The sequence below is a fragment of the Schistocerca cancellata genome, chromosome 6 (genome assembly GCF_023864275.1).
Source record: "Schistocerca cancellata isolate TAMUIC-IGC-003103 chromosome 6, iqSchCanc2.1, whole genome shotgun sequence".
In the NCBI taxonomy this organism is placed as follows: domain Eukaryota; kingdom Metazoa; phylum Arthropoda; class Insecta; order Orthoptera; family Acrididae; genus Schistocerca; species Schistocerca cancellata.
Window position 1 is genome coordinate 283,884,276 of NC_064631.1, and position 18,189 is coordinate 283,902,464.

An 18,189-nucleotide genomic window follows, 5' to 3' on the forward strand; every position below is an offset into this window, starting at 1 on the left:
GTTGCTTTGGTATTGAGATATTCTGAATCGCAGAAATCTTTATCATATGGTAAAGATTGTTCTGTAATAGGTTGGTCATTAAATATCTGTCACATGACAGTTGAACTCCCATTATGGAAGAATATATTGTACTATCTCTTTGTTTCAGGTTGCATGACAGGAATGATACCACATCTAACAGAGTTGATTCCATACCTGATAAATTGCCTGTCGGACAAAAAAGCATTGGTGCGAGCTATTACTTGCTGGACTCTCAGCCGCTATTCTCATTGGGTTGTCTCACAGCCTCATGACAGCTATCTGAAACCACTGATGACAGAGGTTATTTCTTACACTAAGTACACAATAATAATTGTACTTAATTATTGCAGAGTATGGCAGAACATCCTCCTCATAATTATTTTCTGTTTCTCTTGTGCAGTTATTAAAGCGAGTACTGGACAGTAATAAGAGAGTACAAGAAGCCGCATGTTCGGCATTTGCTACACTGGAAGAGGAGGCATGTACTGAACTAGTGCCATATCTTGGGTTCATCCTGGAGACATTAGTGTTTGCCTTTAGCAAGTATCAGGTAATACCCATTGCAAAAATCAAAACTTATATCTATGTTATGGCAGTGGCAGTTCCTTGATAAAATATAAATAACGGAAGAAGTAAAATTCACAGTTTACGATATAGTAGATGCATTGAGTGTCCATTAAGCGCGCGCGCGCCCATACACACACACACACACACACACACACACACACACACACACACACACACTCTTCAGGACTACATTGTCCCAGCTTCAAAGATGTTTTAGAAGTGTTTGGGCTAATTCATAGACTGTTAGACAGATGAAACAGTCAACATTTTCAATCTGGCATTCCACTTTAACACATACTTAAAGAAAAATTTTATTCCTGCTTTTTGCTTAATTTTAAACTTACAGCATTGATTTGTTTACTTGTTTAATAAGCAGAGTAGAAATCTGCTCACTTGTTAATTTCACACACATAATATGGGATATTTTGTGAATTGACGGTAATTTATGTTTTATTAAAGCACAAAAATCTGTTGATTCTGTATGATGCAATTGGAACACTGGCGGACTCCGTGGGCCATCATCTGAATAAGCCGGAGTACATCAACATGCTAATGCCACCACTTATTCAGAAATGGAACATATTAAAAGACGAAGACAAAGACCTTTTCCCACTTCTGGAGGTAAGCTACACTTTAATAAAACTTGAACTTTGGGATTAGCTGTTGCAGTTAATGTGTACTACATTATTTGCAAATGAAAAAATGCTAATCAAAAAAGTTCATTGTACACAATGTATTAAATTAAGCAAAACTTTTTTTTCTTTTTTTTTCAGTGCCTGTCAAGTGTAGCAACAGCACTGCAGAGTGGATTCCTGCCATACTGTGAGCCTGTGTATCGAAGATGTGTTTCTCTTGTTGAACAGACACTTAATCAACACATTGTAAGTGCACACTTTCCTTTCTAATGTGTTTTAAATGAGCTTCACTTGTGGTAGTATCACATTGCAGTTTATTCCTGAAAACTATGTTCCTGGAATACAATAGTTGAGATGCGGTAAAGCTGTTCTAAGATTCTATTGACTAGGTGCCCCTTCAGTGGCTCAGAAAAATAGATGGCAGATACATATGTAAATTGGTTGTGTTGTGGTCCATTGTAAGATATTGATAATGTGTTTCCTTCTTTTAATGCTTTATAGATAGTTTAAAATGTGTGTCATTTCCTTGAGCAGTTGCATTTGACCTTTGCAGATTCATCATCATTGTTATTGTCAACTTTGGTAAGTGTTCAACTTATTACATGAAACTCCTGTCAGAGGAGTAAGAGTTAGTATTGCCCAGATGTAAAACCTTAATGACTCTTCCTCGCAAATGTCCTTATTCACTGAAAGCGAAGAGTGCGTAAACATATTATGCTCAGTTTTTTTCTTTCTGTAAGTGGACATTTCACAAATCCTACTTACAATAAGAGGGGACAGCAATAACCAGTTTGTGTCAGTGTGTGGAATTCTAGTCTTTTCATAAGACTCCTTGGATTTGGAGGTTTTTGTTAAATTGTTACAGGGGATAGGCAAAATAATGCGAACACCCATACTTACTTGGGAATGGTTTATTAATAAGGGGTTGGACCCCCATTTGCCCTTTTTTAAAGAGGGCAGGATGTCAAATGGGCCGACTGGGAGCAGGAGAGGCACCACAGGACATTTAAATTTCCATTGGCCCGAGTATAGTTTGATGGCACCCATTACAAAATATTACACGTTTGAATTCCACAGAGCGAAATAGAGACATGGAATGGTACAATTCTGTGAAGAGGTGTGGCAATGCACTTCGGCACACTTAAGACCAAATAACGTGTCTTACATTCCCTCGATCATGTATGTTTTATGTATCAGACCCTTCAGGAAGATGTGCGCTACAATATGAAGATATTTTTGAAAAGTCGATTTTTTTTTTTTTTTTTTTTTTTTTTTTTTTTTTTTTTTTTTTTTTTTTTTTTTGGGGGGGGGGGGGGGCGTCCTACCTCAAACACTCGAGGGAGGGTGAGTGCCACTATCTAATATTGGCCCGGTATGGAAATCTCGTAGATCCGGACCTGATGTACAGAGCAGTCTGAGCTGTAGTGGGGAGGTGGGAGTCTCCACGTGACCCGTGTTTACGTTAAGTGATTTTGCTGTTTCCTCTTCGTTTATTGCTCTCACGTCAAATGAAAACAAAACGGATTGTTGTGGTTGGGAGCTATCAAGTGAATTAAAATACATTCACATAATTACGGAAGGCTAAAATAAGTTACTAGTTTCAGATTTTATTTTGTTTCTACCTTTCTGACAGTCAAGCGTTAATCGCCTTGCAGAACAATGAAGTTATCTTTGCGGTTTGTTAAAGAAATTTGACTTTTATTAATCTTTTCTGTTGAGGCAGTCAATTTATTTGAAACAAAGTTTAATTCCACACTATTGCCTAGTTTCAACTGTTCGCTACATTTCAAGTTCACGTTTTCACCGTCTAGCATCTATGGCATTATGCCATAATAAAGAACCGAACATGAGATAATGTGATATGGTACTCCAAGAAAATTTACATCTGAATCTGGACATACGTATGTGGACTAAAGCCAATTTATGCATTTTAGTAGGGTTCACAAAATTCCCATGACGCCTGTCATCTGGCACAACTGCTGAATCGAATCTATTTCTAACAGGTCGTGGGAAAATATTCCGAATGGTTGTTTGAAGAGAGTTACTTTCAAGTAAAGTAAATTTCCTTTTACACAAGATGATCTCTGTCCACCAATGTCCAATGAATTTCTTAAATCACAGAGCGTTTGACTCTCATTCAAAATTCAAATCTTAGAGAACGACCATTTAGAGTCTTTTCGAGCCCAGAAGATCAGGCATTTATGTCGTTAAAAATTTTACTGTCACAGGTGTGTGATGTATCTTAAAGTGTAACACACACAAAAAAGATCAACATTATGTGTGAAAGCTTAGCTTCTCTTGTAGCTTATTAATCTTTGAGGCCAATATTACAGGCTACGTGAAAGCTTTTCTTTTCGCAACGCTATGTATATTAATTTAAACCATTACCTTTCACTATTTGTGTGCTCGCGCTACTTAACAGTGATGTTGCTATTGGATGACTACATCACGTGTCCTATGCTCTGAATATCCGCTGTCATCGGCTGGTGAGATCACATGACATGAGCTACGACTGGCTTACAAAAGCGCATTGCAATCTCAATCTCAATCCTTTGGAAAGTAACATGCAGTGTTTGGTGGAATTCGAATTTATACTTTCGTAATACGAAATATGCAAACATGTTGCTGCATATCAGACATCTTTCCAAAACGTGTTTTTTCACCCGAGTTTCATTTTCTAAAGTGCTGGAAACTTTTAGGCCATTATATAAAATCACAACCATTGAAAGGATTGACAAGTTTCACAGTTACAAGGAAAAGTATACTGTTACTTAACACAGAAAGTGTATTTTCATCTGGGAAAAAGTGTATTTTTAACCGGGGAAAATCCAGGAATTTTTTTTCTTTGTCCACACCCTCTAAGTGTGTAAGAAAAAAAAGCAAACTTGGAGTACACCATAAAATGTAGGAAGTACAAAAAATTGAAGCAAATCAAATAAAGCAGAATAAATATTTTTAAATTGTGCAGTACAAATGCAGATTTGTATGCAGGAAGGAATACTCCCAATGAAACCAAATTTTATTTTAGATAAAATACACATATATTGGAATCGTTCACACCACTCAGTATTACAATTTTACAAACATCAGTCAAAATATCAGCAAGATACTCAAAATTCCATTTAAATAATGCAATACACACGCTAAGTAGTAAGCTGTAATCAAATGAGCATTAGTCTGTAAAATACCAGCTCCTGTTTTGTACCAAACAAAAACTTATAGATTAACTTTCATCAAAGAATTGTAAAATGATATGATAAAACTTGCACTGTTCCACGTGAACTGGCAGCAGACTGTGTTGTTGTTCCCTCAAAAATTTGTATACATCAGTTGTTTGTGGCTCCCTCAGTGTGCGCACTTAAACCCACAGCTGTGGCCATTGTACAACTTCAGTTCTGCACAGCTTTTACCACATATGTAATTATTAAGTTGGTCAAAAATGAAATACAGTTGATGAAAATAGAGAAATGATCATATGTCTAGTTTTTTCACAGCTACTATGGCTGTGAATCTAATGTTCTTTCTGAAATGTTTCTGTTTATGCAGGTCATGACCATAGCAATGTCCATTAATAGTCAATACGTAAATAGTTTTTACTTCCCTGTATTATCTGACAGTAGCAGTGAACTGGAATTGCTGCATGACCTTCTGGTCAGAATCTTTGTGACTCATGGTAAAGTCCATTACCTCTCAAACAGCTGGGAAAGCCACAAAAGCTGGTGGCATAATAGATGTGGGTATACTGTTGTGCTGACCATGTAGCTCTGACCTCATCTGTGAAACAAGCTAAGCATAAATTCCGTTGCTTTAATGAAGTAGTATAATGTATTAACAGGTAAACTGCAAATGAAAAAGGCCAAAAAACTACAAAAGTTAATGCCTATTCAGTTAAGAGCTGTTGGTTTGTGTATTTGTGCACTATCATTTCTGAGAGATTTCATTTAGTAAATATATGTATATGTATTTATTATACAGTCATTGTTTCAAATTTGTAACTGTAAGTTGTCAGATTTAACAAAGAATTGTATAACTTTCTGTGCATTTTAAACTGTGAAACTATATATTTCATAGGCTGATGTATGGCTTGTCAACAGGCAAACACACAAAATCCAGAGCAGTTTGAAGCACCAGACAAAGATTTTATGATTGTGGCCCTTGACTTGTTATCTGGACTTGCTGAAGGTCTTGATGGGCACATCGAGAAGCTTGTCGTCAATTCAAATATCATGCAGCTGCTCTTTCAGTGTATGCAAGATCCTATGCCTGAAGTGCGTCAGAGCTCATTTGCACTCCTTGGTGACCTCACAAAGGCCTGCTTCCAGCACGTGCTTCCGTGTATATGTAAGTTTCATCAAATATCTTTAAATGAAATCTCAAAATGGATTGACTGATATATTTATGTACATTTTCTCATGACAATCATCAAGTGTTCCACATTACTCATATTGTATCATCCAGAAATTGGAGAAATAAAAATTGTTACAGCTGCAGAGTAATTGCTATGTACCAGTATGTAGGCAAACCATATATGAAATTTTATCAAGCAGTAGCTGAGAAGATTAACACTCCAAAAGAAATTTTATACCTTTTTCATAAGACATCTTTTGTGTTTTTAATTGCCTTACTCTGTGTTATAGTTAAAACCAGTGTCGTAAAATGATGGATCACTCACACTCTTGCTTGTGTGCCGCTGTCTCCTTCGCTCTGTACTACTACTACTACTACTACTACTACTACTACTGTATGTCTTCTCGTGTCAATGTCTCGCTCTTGCTTTCTCGTACTACTTCTATCTCATTAATTGTTTCCCATTGCTGCGCACTCTCTCACACTCTCTTCCTCTCCTCCCCCCCCCCCCCCCCCCCCTCCTCCTCCTTACTGTCACTCTCTCTCCCACATTGTCGTTGTCATAGACTCTGTGTGTCATATCCAGAGTGTATACACCCCAAGAAAACCTAGAGAAAAATGGGAATTTTTTCAGGTGGAAAAAACCCAGTAAGTTTTTAGAATTCAGGAAATTTTTTGGTGTTTAAGTTTTCAGTTAAGCTTCTGTAATTTGGACTGGTAGAAACTGATACTTCAACAAAGAATTGTACTTTAGGCTGCCACTTCAAATAATACTGCAGCAATAGAACATAAACTAGACCATAACATGAAAATAAAATATTGATTACAAAGAAATTGCACTGTTTACAACAACAAAAATCTGTGCACACACAAGCAGACTGCAGAATGTGTCAATGGCTTTCAGACTGACTATATAACACTTCTGAGCGACAAATTGTTTTCGATGAGTGTGATGTCACACTGTTTACATTTCTAACAGGTTATAATAGAAAATCACGGAGCATTTGAACCTCATTCAAAACTTAAAACTTTGAGAATTTTGGGCCTAGAAGATCAGTCATTTATGACATTATTTAAAAAATTTTATTTGAACATTTGTGTTTGATATATCTTAAAGGGTAACAGTGCAAAAGACCAAGCAGAAAGAAGTGTTGGTGAGTTCTTAAGCAAGTTCACACGTAATTGGCGTTTCTATGGAAAAGTCAAAGTGATCGACAGAAGATATACTCGGTCAGGTAACACATGAAATGTTAGGTGACATTTATAATAATGCTTGTCAGAAGTACTCAGTTGGTGCAGTTTGAGCTGTGCGCTTAGTATCCTGTTTAACCACACCCTCAAAAAGGGGGGGCAGCAAAAAATTTTTTGTGGCCGATATTATACAGGGTGTTACAAAAAAGGACGGCCAAACTTTCAGGAAACGTTCCTCACACACAAATAAAGAAAAAATGTTATGTGGACATGTGTCTGGAAACGCTTAATTTCCATGTTAGAGCTCATTTTAGTTTCGTCAGTATGTACTTTACTTCCTCGATTCACCGCCAGTCGGCCCAATTGAAGGAAGGTAATGTTGACTTCGATGCTTGTGTTGATATGCGACTCATTGCTCTACAGTACTAGCATCAAGCACATCAGTACGTAGCATCAACAGGTTAGTGTTCATCACGAACATGGTTTTGCTGTCAGTGCAATGTTTATAAATGCGGAGTTGGCAGATGCCCATTTGCTGTATGGATTAGCACGGGGCAATAACCGTGGCGCGATACGTTTGTATAGAGACAGATTTCCAGAACGAAGGTGTCCTGACAGGAAGACGTTCGAAGCAATTGATCGGCGTCTTAGGGAGCACGGAACATTCCAGCCTATGACTCGCGACTGGTGGAAGACCTAGAACGATGAGGACACCTGCAATGGACGAGGCAATTCTTCGTGCAGTTGACGATAACCCTAATGTCAGCGTCAGAGAAATTGCTGCTGTACAAGGTAACGTTGACCACGTCACTGTATGGAGAGTGCTATGGGAGAACCAGTTGTTTCCGTACCATATACAGCGTTTGCAGGCACTATCAGCAGCTGATTGACCTCCACGGGTACACGTCTGCGAATGGTTCATCCAACAATGTGTCAATCCTCATTTCAGTGCAAATGTTCTCTTTACGAATGAGGCTTCATTCCAACGTGATCAAATTGTAAATTTTCACAATCAACATGTGTGGGCTGACGAGAATCTGGGCAGGCATTGTTGGTGATGTCTTGATTGGGCCCCATGTTCTTCCACCTGTGCTCAATGGAGCATGTTATCATGATTTCATACGGGATACTCTAACTGTGCTGCTAGAACATGTGCCTTTACAAGTACGACACAACATGTGGTTCATGCACGATGGAGTTCTTGCACATTTCAGTCGAAGTGTTCGTACACGTCACAACAACAGATTCGGTGACCGATGGATTGGTAGAGGCGGACCAATTCCATGGCCTTCACGCTCTCCTGACCTCAACCATCTTGACTTTCATTTATGGGGGCATTTGAAAGCTCTTGTGTACGCAACCCCAGTACCAAATGTAGAGACTCTTCGTGCTCATATTGTGGACGGCTGTGATACAATACGCCATTCTCCAGGGCTGCATCAGCGCATCAGGGATTCCATGCGACGGAGTGTGGATGCATGTATCCTCGCTAACTGAGGACATTTTGAACATTTCCTGCCACAAAGTGTTTGAAGTCACGCTGGTACGTTCTGTTGCTGTGTGTTTCCATTCCGTGATTAATGTGATTTGAAGAGAAGTAATAAAATGAGCTCTAACATGGAAAGTAAGCATTTCCGGACACATGTCGACATAACATATTTTCTTTCTTTGTGTGTGAGGAATGTTTCCTGAAAGTTTGGCCGTACCTTTTTGTAACACCCTGTATATGAAAGCTTAGCCTTTCTTGTAGCTATACTGTATTTACATAAATTTAAACTGTTCCTGTTTGTGTGTTTGCACAACTTAATACTGATGTTGCTGTTGTTGGCTGGCAAGTTGTGACTTCAGCTGTGAGTGGCTAACATAAATTACTGATTTCAATGCTTGGGAAGCTACCGTGCTGTTTTTGGTGGAATTTGTGTTTATACTTTCATAATATGGAATGTACATGTTGCCGCACATCAAAGATGTTTCCAAAACACTTTTCCTAAAACACCAGGAAGTTCTACACTGGTGTGTAAAATCTTTACCATTCAGAGGGTTCATACGTTTTAGAGCTGCAAAGGAAAGTGTATTGTCACTTAAATGGAAAAATGTTCTTCCACCTGGGGTATAGTTTATTGTCACCCAGTTAAAAAATTGGGAAAAATCCGGGATTGTTTATTTTTTCCTACCTTGTCCACATGTATAAGCTAGCATCAATGGCTTTGTTCCTCTCTCACTGCCCGTGTGCCCTTCTCTTTCAGCATAAAAAGGGGGCAAATATGTTCACATGCTAAAATTTTTGGGAAAAATTTTAGAGGTGCTGAGAAAGATAGAATGAGGCAACTGGTACCCCACTTTTCAGCCAGTGTTTTAACATATTCGGTGTCCCTGTCATGCCAGGCGTGGTAACTCAGGGAACGGCAGGTGTCTGACACCATGCCTAACGAGTTCTATTGGTGCTGTCTGGTCTACAATATGTTATGTTTGCTGTGCGTGTCAGATTTGTCTGTTGGTGTGCGGGCACTCTGCAGTGAATGTCAGTTGCGATTTATCTGCTGGTTTATCTTTCTACCGTTCTGTGTTGGAACTTGTGCAGGTAACTGTGTTGGAACTTGTGCAGGTAACTGTGTTGGAACTTGTGCAGGTAACTGTGTTGAAACTTGTGCAGGTAAGTGCTTTTCTTTTAGATTTATTGTTCTTTATCCATAAAATAATTATATTTAGCATAATAACACAAAAATTTTATTTTTATAGAAGTGTGTCAAAACGGGTGTGGATGTAAGAGGAAATTATTTCCTATTGAAGGTAAATTTTGTGTGTAATTACACTGAAAATAATTATTTTGTAGATACAAACGATAAATTGAAAACAATTGAACTTACGTGCACAAGTTTCACTGCAGACTGGTGCAAAGATAAACCAACACCTAAATCACAACTGACGTTCATGGTAGAATGGCCAGGCATGGACGGATGCGAATCTGACCGACACAGTAAACAAAACATAGACCAGATGGCACTGATAGAACACACTAGGAGTGGTGCTGACCACCTGCTGTTCCCTGTGGTGCTACACCTGGTGGGACAGGGGCACTGAGTATGTTAAATAGGAACATGTTTGCCTTTGGTGCTGTGCTGGTTCACTTCTTTCCTTGGCCACAGCAGGGCACGTCTCACACATGAAAAGAACTTTAAGGGTCAGCAAAATTTTGTTAGTTTACTTACGTGAAATTGAAATAACACACAACTAATTTTACACCTCAGACTGAATTTTCTATGCACAAAAATTTTGCATGTGTTTTAGTAAAATATGGGGTTCCCAGAACCCTTCTGATAATGGGAACACCTTACAGCATTTTTCTCTGTGCTACATCACTACAGCATTTTTCTCTGTGCTACATCACTACAGCATTTTTTCTCTGTGCTACATCACTACAGCATTTTTTCTCTGTGCTACATCACTACAGCATTTTTTCTCTGTGCTACATCACTACAGCATTTTTTCTCTGTGCTACATCACTACAGCATTTTTTCTCTGTGCTACATCACTACAGCATTTTTTCTCTGTGCTACATCACTACAGCATTTTTTCTCTGTGCTACATCACTACAGCATTTTTTCTCTGTGCTACATCACTACAGCATTTTTTCTCTGTGCTACATCACTACAGCATTTTTTCTCTGTGCTACATCACTACAGCATTTTTTCTCTGTGCTACATCACTACAGCATTTTTTCTCTGTGCTACATCACTACAGCATTTTTTCTCTGTGCTACATCACTACAGCATTTTTTCTCTGTGCTACATCACTACAGCATTTTTTCTCTGTGCTACATCACTACAGCATTTTTTCTCTGTGCTACATCACTACAGCATTTTTTCTCTGTGCTACATCACTGTAAAAAAGTATGTTGTTGCCTCACACTTATGTGATGTGTGTATTTTACATGTGCATGTAAGGTAACTTTGAACTTCTGTATCTCAAACTGATAAAAACATCAAGAAAATTTTGAAGATTATTATAGATCGCAAGCTTATGAATATATTGTAAAAATTTCTTGCATTTGCTGTGCATAGCTGTCTTGGAATCCAATACTCAGTTTTTGTGTGAAAAATCGTATATTAAGGGGTTTTGGAAAGAACCGCACATGGATTAATGGTGCTTCTTCAAGCCCCTAAAGGCACCCCATAGACCAGATTACATAAAAAAAAGACTTGCTCCATTTGCATAAGTGGGATGAAGCTGGTAATATTCATACTTGTGAACCTGTGCAGTAAGGGTCTCCCCCACCTCCCACTGCATTCAAATTTAGTGCTGAAAATATTGAAATGGATGTTAAGTATATGAGATTTGATAATTTCCATTCTTAGGCCATACAGTCCATATTCGGTATCGGGCAAAATCACCGTGAACATTGAGGCAATCATCCACTGATGCACCAGGTTAAAGATACCATTTGATATACCAAAGTGCTCTGTTGCATAAAGAAACTCATAACTGCCTGGTGCACGTCCTTATCCGACAGGAATCGTCAACCTCTCAGCCCCTTTTTAAAGATACGATAATCACATGGGGAGAGATCAGGTTACAGGACCTGTACTCAAGTGTCCCCCACTTGAATTGGTCTAACTTCTGCATTGTACTTTTTGGGATATGGGGACATGTTATCATGAAGTAGCAGCTCCACTTGGCAAACCATTCTCCAAAGGTGGTTTACAACATACATGCAGCCTTACAGAAATTCTTCATTCTGTGATGGATGCCTACTGGTTTTTGTCCTTTGGCAGCTAAGAAAAGAATAACAGCATGTTAGTCTTGTTTGGATGCTTTTGGTAATAATGTCACCATAGCTTCCGTTTCCAGTAATCCCTTGCCTAGATATTGATAATTTTGCAGATTGTCAATCCTCTTATTATCCTACTCACTGGTCATCTTCTGTCTTCAGGAAACTAAGCTGCGTCCCCACAATCGCATTGTTTTCCCTCATTTTCAGTCAGTCCGGTTTGATCTCCCCTCTGTTGACGGCACTCCAGCACATGGGGAACTCGTGATTCTTCTCCATGATACTGTCCATTATCACCCAATCCCCTTAAACAGTTCCCTCCAAGCTGTTGCTGCCCATCTTTCCCTTTCTGGATAAACCTTCTCTCTTTGTACTGTATACATTCCATCGTCCACACTGATGGCAAGAGCTGATCTCCTTCATCTCCTTGGTCAGCTCCCGCACCCCTATTTGCTGGTTGGGGACTTCAGTGCCCACCACCTGCTTCGGGGATCTCTGCGCTCTTGTCCGCGAGGCTCCATATTGATTGACGTCTTCCACCTAGCGGATCTCGTTTGCCTCAACACTGGGGACCCTACATTTTGTCTGCCTCCACGACAAATTTCTCTCATTTGATCCTTTCGGTCGGTACTGTTCAGCTAGCTCGGCGCTTTGAATGTTTGCACTTGCTTATACACACTCAAGTGACCATTTTCCATGTGTCCTTAGATTGCAGCTGGAACTGCCATCTATGCGCCTGAGACGCTGGGAGTTTGCGACATTCAATGACCGTCACTTTACTAGCATCAACGATCAGGTCACTCATATTACAGAAGTTATTCTTACAGCTGCGGAACGTTCAATACCTCGCACCTCCTGATTTGCTCTGGTGCCCCCCAGTTCCTTGGTGGAACGAGGCGTACCGTGACGCAATACATGAGCAGCGATGTGCTCTTCGCGTTTTCCACCACCATCCTAATTTGACCAACTGTATCCTCTATAAGCAGTTACGTGCGCGATGCCGTCATGTCATCCGCAATAGCAAGAGGGCAAGCTGGGACTTCTTTACTAGCTCTTTCAACACCTTCACTCCATCCTCAGAAGTTTAGACTTGAATTCGACGGTTATCTGGCGCGCCTAGTTTCTCCCTGATCTCTGGGCTCACTGTTGCACATGACACCTTCGTCGCAATTTCTAACTCAGTGGGTCAACACTTTCCTGAGATTTCAACATCTTAAAATTACCCACCTGCCTTTCTCCCGAAGAAACTTGTAGCGGAAGTGCGACCTCGTGCTTTCTCCTCTCAAAATAGCGAAAGCTATAATACTGTTTTCTCTATGCAGTAACGCCAACATACTCTCTCTTCTTCTCGCTCTTCTGCCCCAGGACCAAATGGTATCCACATCCAAATGCTGCTGCATGTATCGTACCATAGTATGCACTACCTCCTTTGCCTTTATAATCAAATTTGGACTGAAAGTACTTTTCCCAGAAGGTGGTGGGAAGCTATCGTCTTTCCTGTTCTGAAACCTGGAAAGGACAAACATCTCCCATCTAGCTCTCGCCCCATTTCTCTCACGGGTAGTGTATGTAAGATTTTGGAGTGTATGGTGAATTTCCATTTAGCCTGGTGGCTGGAGACCGGAAGTCTTTTGACACCTGGCCAATGCGGTTTCCTAAAGCATCGTTTGGCAGTTGACCATCTTGTTGCGCTCTCCACTTACATCATGAACAACTTTCTCAGGAAACGCCAAACAGTAGCAATATTTTTTGATCTGGAGAGAGCGTACGATACCTGTTGGAGGACAGGCATCCTCCGCACACTGTTCTCTTGGGGCTTTCGAGGTCAGCTGCCCCTTTTTTATTCATGTATTTATGGCAGAGTGCACATTTAAAGTGCGGGTGAACGCTACTCTCTCCCGTACCTTCTCCCAAGAAAACGGGGTATCCCAGGGCTCCATGCTAAGTGTTGTAGTGTTTGCCATTGCCATAAATCCAATTATGGATTCTCCTTCCCGATGTCTCGGGCTCCCTCTTTGTGGACGATTTTGCGATCTACTATAGCTCTCAACGGACCAGCCTTTTTGAATGACGTCTTCAAGGATGTCTCGATCACCTCTTCACTTGGAGCATCGAAACCGGCTTCCGCTTTTCTCCCAGTAAGACCATTTGTGTCAATTTTTGGCATCGTACGGAGTTTCTTCTGCCTTCCCTCCATCTAGCCCCTGTCAACCTTCTGTTCGCGGACGTCGCTAAATTCTTGGGTTGTATGTTTGACAGAAAACTGTGCTGGTCCTCCCATGTTCCCTATCTTTCAGCCTGTTGTCTGCGATCCCTGAACACCCTCCGTGTTCTGAATGGTGCCTCCTGGGGAGTGGACCTAGTGGTCCTTCTCCGCCTCTATCGCGCCTTAGTCTGCTCGAAATTGGACTATGGAAGTATAGTTTACTCCTCTGCTCAGCCATCTATTCTTCGGCGTCTCGACTCTGTCCACCACTGTGGATTGCTTTTAGCGTCTGGAGCTTTTTACACGAGCCCTGTGGAAAGCCTTTATGCTGAGTCTGCTGAACCTCCGCCATCCAATTGGCAAGCTGTCCTTCAGAGTCGCTATGCTAGCCATCTGTCTTCCATGCCTGCTAATCCGGCCCATGACCTTTTTTTGGACGCCTCCTTGGATTTAGGGTATGCAGGCCGCCCTTCCTCTCTACTACCACTGGGAGTCCACTTCCATCAACTGCTACATTCTCTTTCCTTCCACTTTCCTAAAACTTTCTTGACAACTTGGGGTACAGCACCGCCTTTGTTCCACCCCCAGACCTGCCTGCTCCGTGACCTTTGTGAGCTTCCCAAGGATGGTACGCCTTCTCTCGTTTGTCGTTGGGCATTTGCTGCTCTATGCGCACAAATGAAGGATGCCACATTTATTTACACTGATGGCTCAAACACATCATTTGGTGTTGGGAGTGCCTATATTGTTGGCAACACCCCTAATCGATTTCAGCCTCCAGACCAGTGTTCGGTTTTTACTGCGGAGCTCTATGCTGTTCTCTAGGCTGTCCAATACAATACATCCGTCGCCATCAGCGGGTACAGTATATTATATGCTCTCCCCTCAGTCCAATACAATACATCCGTCGCCATCAGCGGGTACAGTATATTATATGCTCTCCCCTCAGTCTCCAAGCTCTCTACCCTGTCCACCCTCTGGTCCACCGGATTCAGGACTTCCTCCACTTGGGGGGCATCTCTGTGGTGTTCCTCTGGATCCCAGGACGTGTTGGTATCTGTGGATATGAGGCGGCCGATATAGCAGCCAAGGCTGCAGTCTCTCTTCTTCGGCCAGCTATTTGCATGATTCACTTCGCCGATCTATGGAGTGTTTTATGTCATCGTGTTGATCTTTTATGGCACGCACATTGGTCGACACTTCCCAATAATAAATTGCGGGACGTGAAAACTCTTCCCTGTGCTTGGACCTCTTCCTCCTGAACTCGTCGTCGGGAGGAGATAATTTTAACTAGACTCCAGATAGGGCACTGTCGTTTTAGCCATCGACATCTTTTAAGTGGTGGTCCTCCCCCGCTTTGTCCCTTTTGCTCTCAAATGTGGACGGTGTGACACCTTTCACTTGAGTGCCCCTATTTTACTCCGCTATGTGCAAATCTACAGCTGCCGCCTGATATATCTTCCATTTATCAGATGACACGCACTCAGCCAACCATGTCCTCAAGTTTATTAGTGTCAGTGAGATGACGTCGGTTATTTGAAGCTCTTTTTGGGGGAAAACAACACACACACACACACACACACACACACACCACACACACACACACACACCACACACACACACACACTCCCCTTTCTATATTGGTTTTCTAAGCTTTCCTTCTATTTTTTAGTTTCCCCACTTTTTGAGTTTAGCTCCCATTGCTGCTGCTGCTGCTGCTGCTGCTGCTGCTGCTGCTGCTTCCTAATCTGGTTCCCCCTGTAAGCCACAGACCGGGCACTAATGACCGTAGCAGTTATGTGCCCTAAAACCGTAACAAAAAAAAATCTTCAGTAGGCCTTTTGTTGTGTCTGAGTGAGTCATCTCTGCTATATAGTGAGTAGCAATCGATCCTCACATAATATTGTCATTATTCCATCCTGGACTTTCCGTTGTTTAGTTGCAACCATGTGATGGAAAGATTATTCTGTTTGTTTAATTTTATTTTTCTTGTTACAGCGGACTTCTTACCAATTCTTGGACATAATCTGAATCCTGAATTTATTTCTGTATGTAACAATGCAACATGGGCTATTGGTGAAATTTCAATCAAACTGGGTCAGTATTTTTCAAATACTTTTACTTACTTATGTACATAACTTCATGAAATGTTGAACGTTCCTAAATGAGATTTGTGTTTAATATTTTTTTCCAGGTCAGGACACTAGGCCTTATATACCGATGGTTCTTAACCAACTGATAGTAATTATTAATCGTCCTAACACACCCAAGACTCTGCTAGAGAATACAGGTTTGTATAAACAATTTTCCTTGGTAAATTAGGCATCATTTCATAAAACTGTTACATTTAACATATTTTTATAAAATATAAATTGTGGTGTAAGGTCCATCTCTTGTCTCTGAATTAATTTTGCTAGTTTCCAGTTCATCCTGAAGCTTAGTCAAAACATTTCATATGCTGCAGGTTTGTCAGTTTATTAAAATTTTGTGTTGTGCTGTTAAATTTCTTTCATTTATACAATAATACTCCAATGTTCCAACAGATCTCATTTGACAAAATACTGTCAGAATCTTAGGAAGCTGTTTGGGTCATTCCATGTCAACTCACTTAGACTTCTCTGCTCACCCGTCACAGATAATATTGAAATTATATGTGAACATTCATGAATGTCCCCTGTTAACATTGGTAAAATTTAACATTTGCTGAACCAATATTGGCCGAGGCATAGCCCCTTGTAAACCTGTGAACCTCCGTGGTTTACCATAAGATTTATGGAAATTGCAGCATTTTACAGATGAATGGTGTCATTTCATGACTTCATGTACTAAAATTTGAAACATTAATTTCTATTTTGGAGACAGAGTTCTGGTCCCTGTTAGAAGGAAATATTTTCTCAAGACTTTTTGCAGGAAGCTAAAAAAGCCACAACTGTGACTTTAAAGTAAAATAACATATGATGTGCAGTGTATATTATATTACTTCTGTGTTACGTTAAACAAGTTTTATTGTGTAAAGCCTTTTTAGAATATTGTGTATCTGATTAGCTTATAAAGGAAGTCCTGTTCTGTATGCTCCATACCAATATTCACCATGCCTGCTGCTGTTTAAGATGGATTTCTTCGTGATTGTATGTTCCCCTACGAATCATTGTGCTATGATGTAAGTAGATTTTCCTGTTTAAAGCATGAATTATTATATTTTGTAGCACAGAAGTATTATTTTCGTCAAGCCAGAGTATGTCAAAAATCGTTAATTTTTTTTGTCATGTGTTAGGTTTACTGATGCCACTTTTCCAAAATTGGCAGATATGCCCTTGTTTGACTTGATGCGCAACTTTGCATGCACGGAGTGAGCATGATTTTATAATGCCTTTGAGCTGTTATAATATGGGCGACTTTGCTTTACTTTCCATACAAACACTCCAAATGAATTACGAAGTTGAAAATTTGGTATTTACAATCTGACTTTAAATTTTTTTCTAAAAAAACTTTCCAAGCAGGAATTAACCACCAAAAAAAGTGTATTTGATTGTCAATGCAGGCTACCAATGCTAGACAATTTAAATAAAATTGGGACACGAAAATGGCAGTGTGAAATGAATGTAGACTTCTGCTTCTTGTATCTCGTAGACTAAACACTTGCTGAATATGAAACTTGACATGCAATAGGTCAGTAGCACAAGGATGTGGAATAAAAAAATTCATTCGTCTACAGTTTTTCAGTTATCTACAAACTCGTCAAAGAGGTGATGATTTTTCTGAAAAGATGAAAATAGGGTATATTTGACACCTCTTTTACAAATACAATTTTCTGTTAATATTTCAAAATCAGTCTCATTCAAAATGATCTATTTTAAGCCTCCGAGAACAGTGGGTTAATTTCCAACCTGGACTATCAGTGCTACCTAATTTGAAGCAAAGTATCCAGAACAATCTCACTGCGAATAACGTTCTAATTTTGGCTTCTTATATCTCCTTGATTCAAGGCATGATAATCACGAAAAGAGAGACGTAATAACTTAGTAACGCAAGGTTTTCTGATATAAAAATAATTCACATACTGCTTTCCTATTTTCTACAAAAACAGTTAAAGCTTGCTTTTCACAAAATTACAGAAATAGATAACATTCAGTTTGCTTTTAGAAAATCATTTTCTGTAATTAATCTCAAACTAATTATGGTTGGAAAGAGCACACTTTCAAGCATTCTGAAAATCACATTAGGTGTTTCATGTGCACTAAGCCTGTAAATGATGGACAAATGTGGGGGGATGTACCTTTGCAACAGGCTACATTTCAGCATCCCATTGTCTGCACTTAAAATACAAATAAGACTGGTTTTGCAACATTAATAGAAAACGTTATTTGTAAAAGAAGTGTCGAACGTACCCTAGTTTCACCGTTTCACAAAAATTGACATTTTTGACGAATTTGTAGATTGTTGGAAAATAGTAG

General features: G+C 39.9%; 1 protein-coding gene across 1 annotated transcript in view; it reads left to right on the forward strand.

Moving 5' to 3' along the window:
- Positions 1-18,189, forward strand: part of LOC126088116 (transportin-1) — a 178,659-nt gene that overhangs the window by 134,281 nt on the left and 26,189 nt on the right. Inside the window, exons 10-16 of the mRNA XM_049906215.1 lie at positions 149-321; positions 422-571; positions 1,048-1,209; positions 1,362-1,469; positions 5,318-5,564; positions 15,734-15,832; positions 15,930-16,025. Of these exons, the coding sequence (XP_049762172.1) occupies positions 149-321; positions 422-571; positions 1,048-1,209; positions 1,362-1,469; positions 5,318-5,564; positions 15,734-15,832; positions 15,930-16,025 (1,035 nt within the window). The remainder of the gene's footprint in view (positions 1-148; positions 322-421; positions 572-1,047; positions 1,210-1,361; positions 1,470-5,317; positions 5,565-15,733; positions 15,833-15,929; positions 16,026-18,189) is intronic.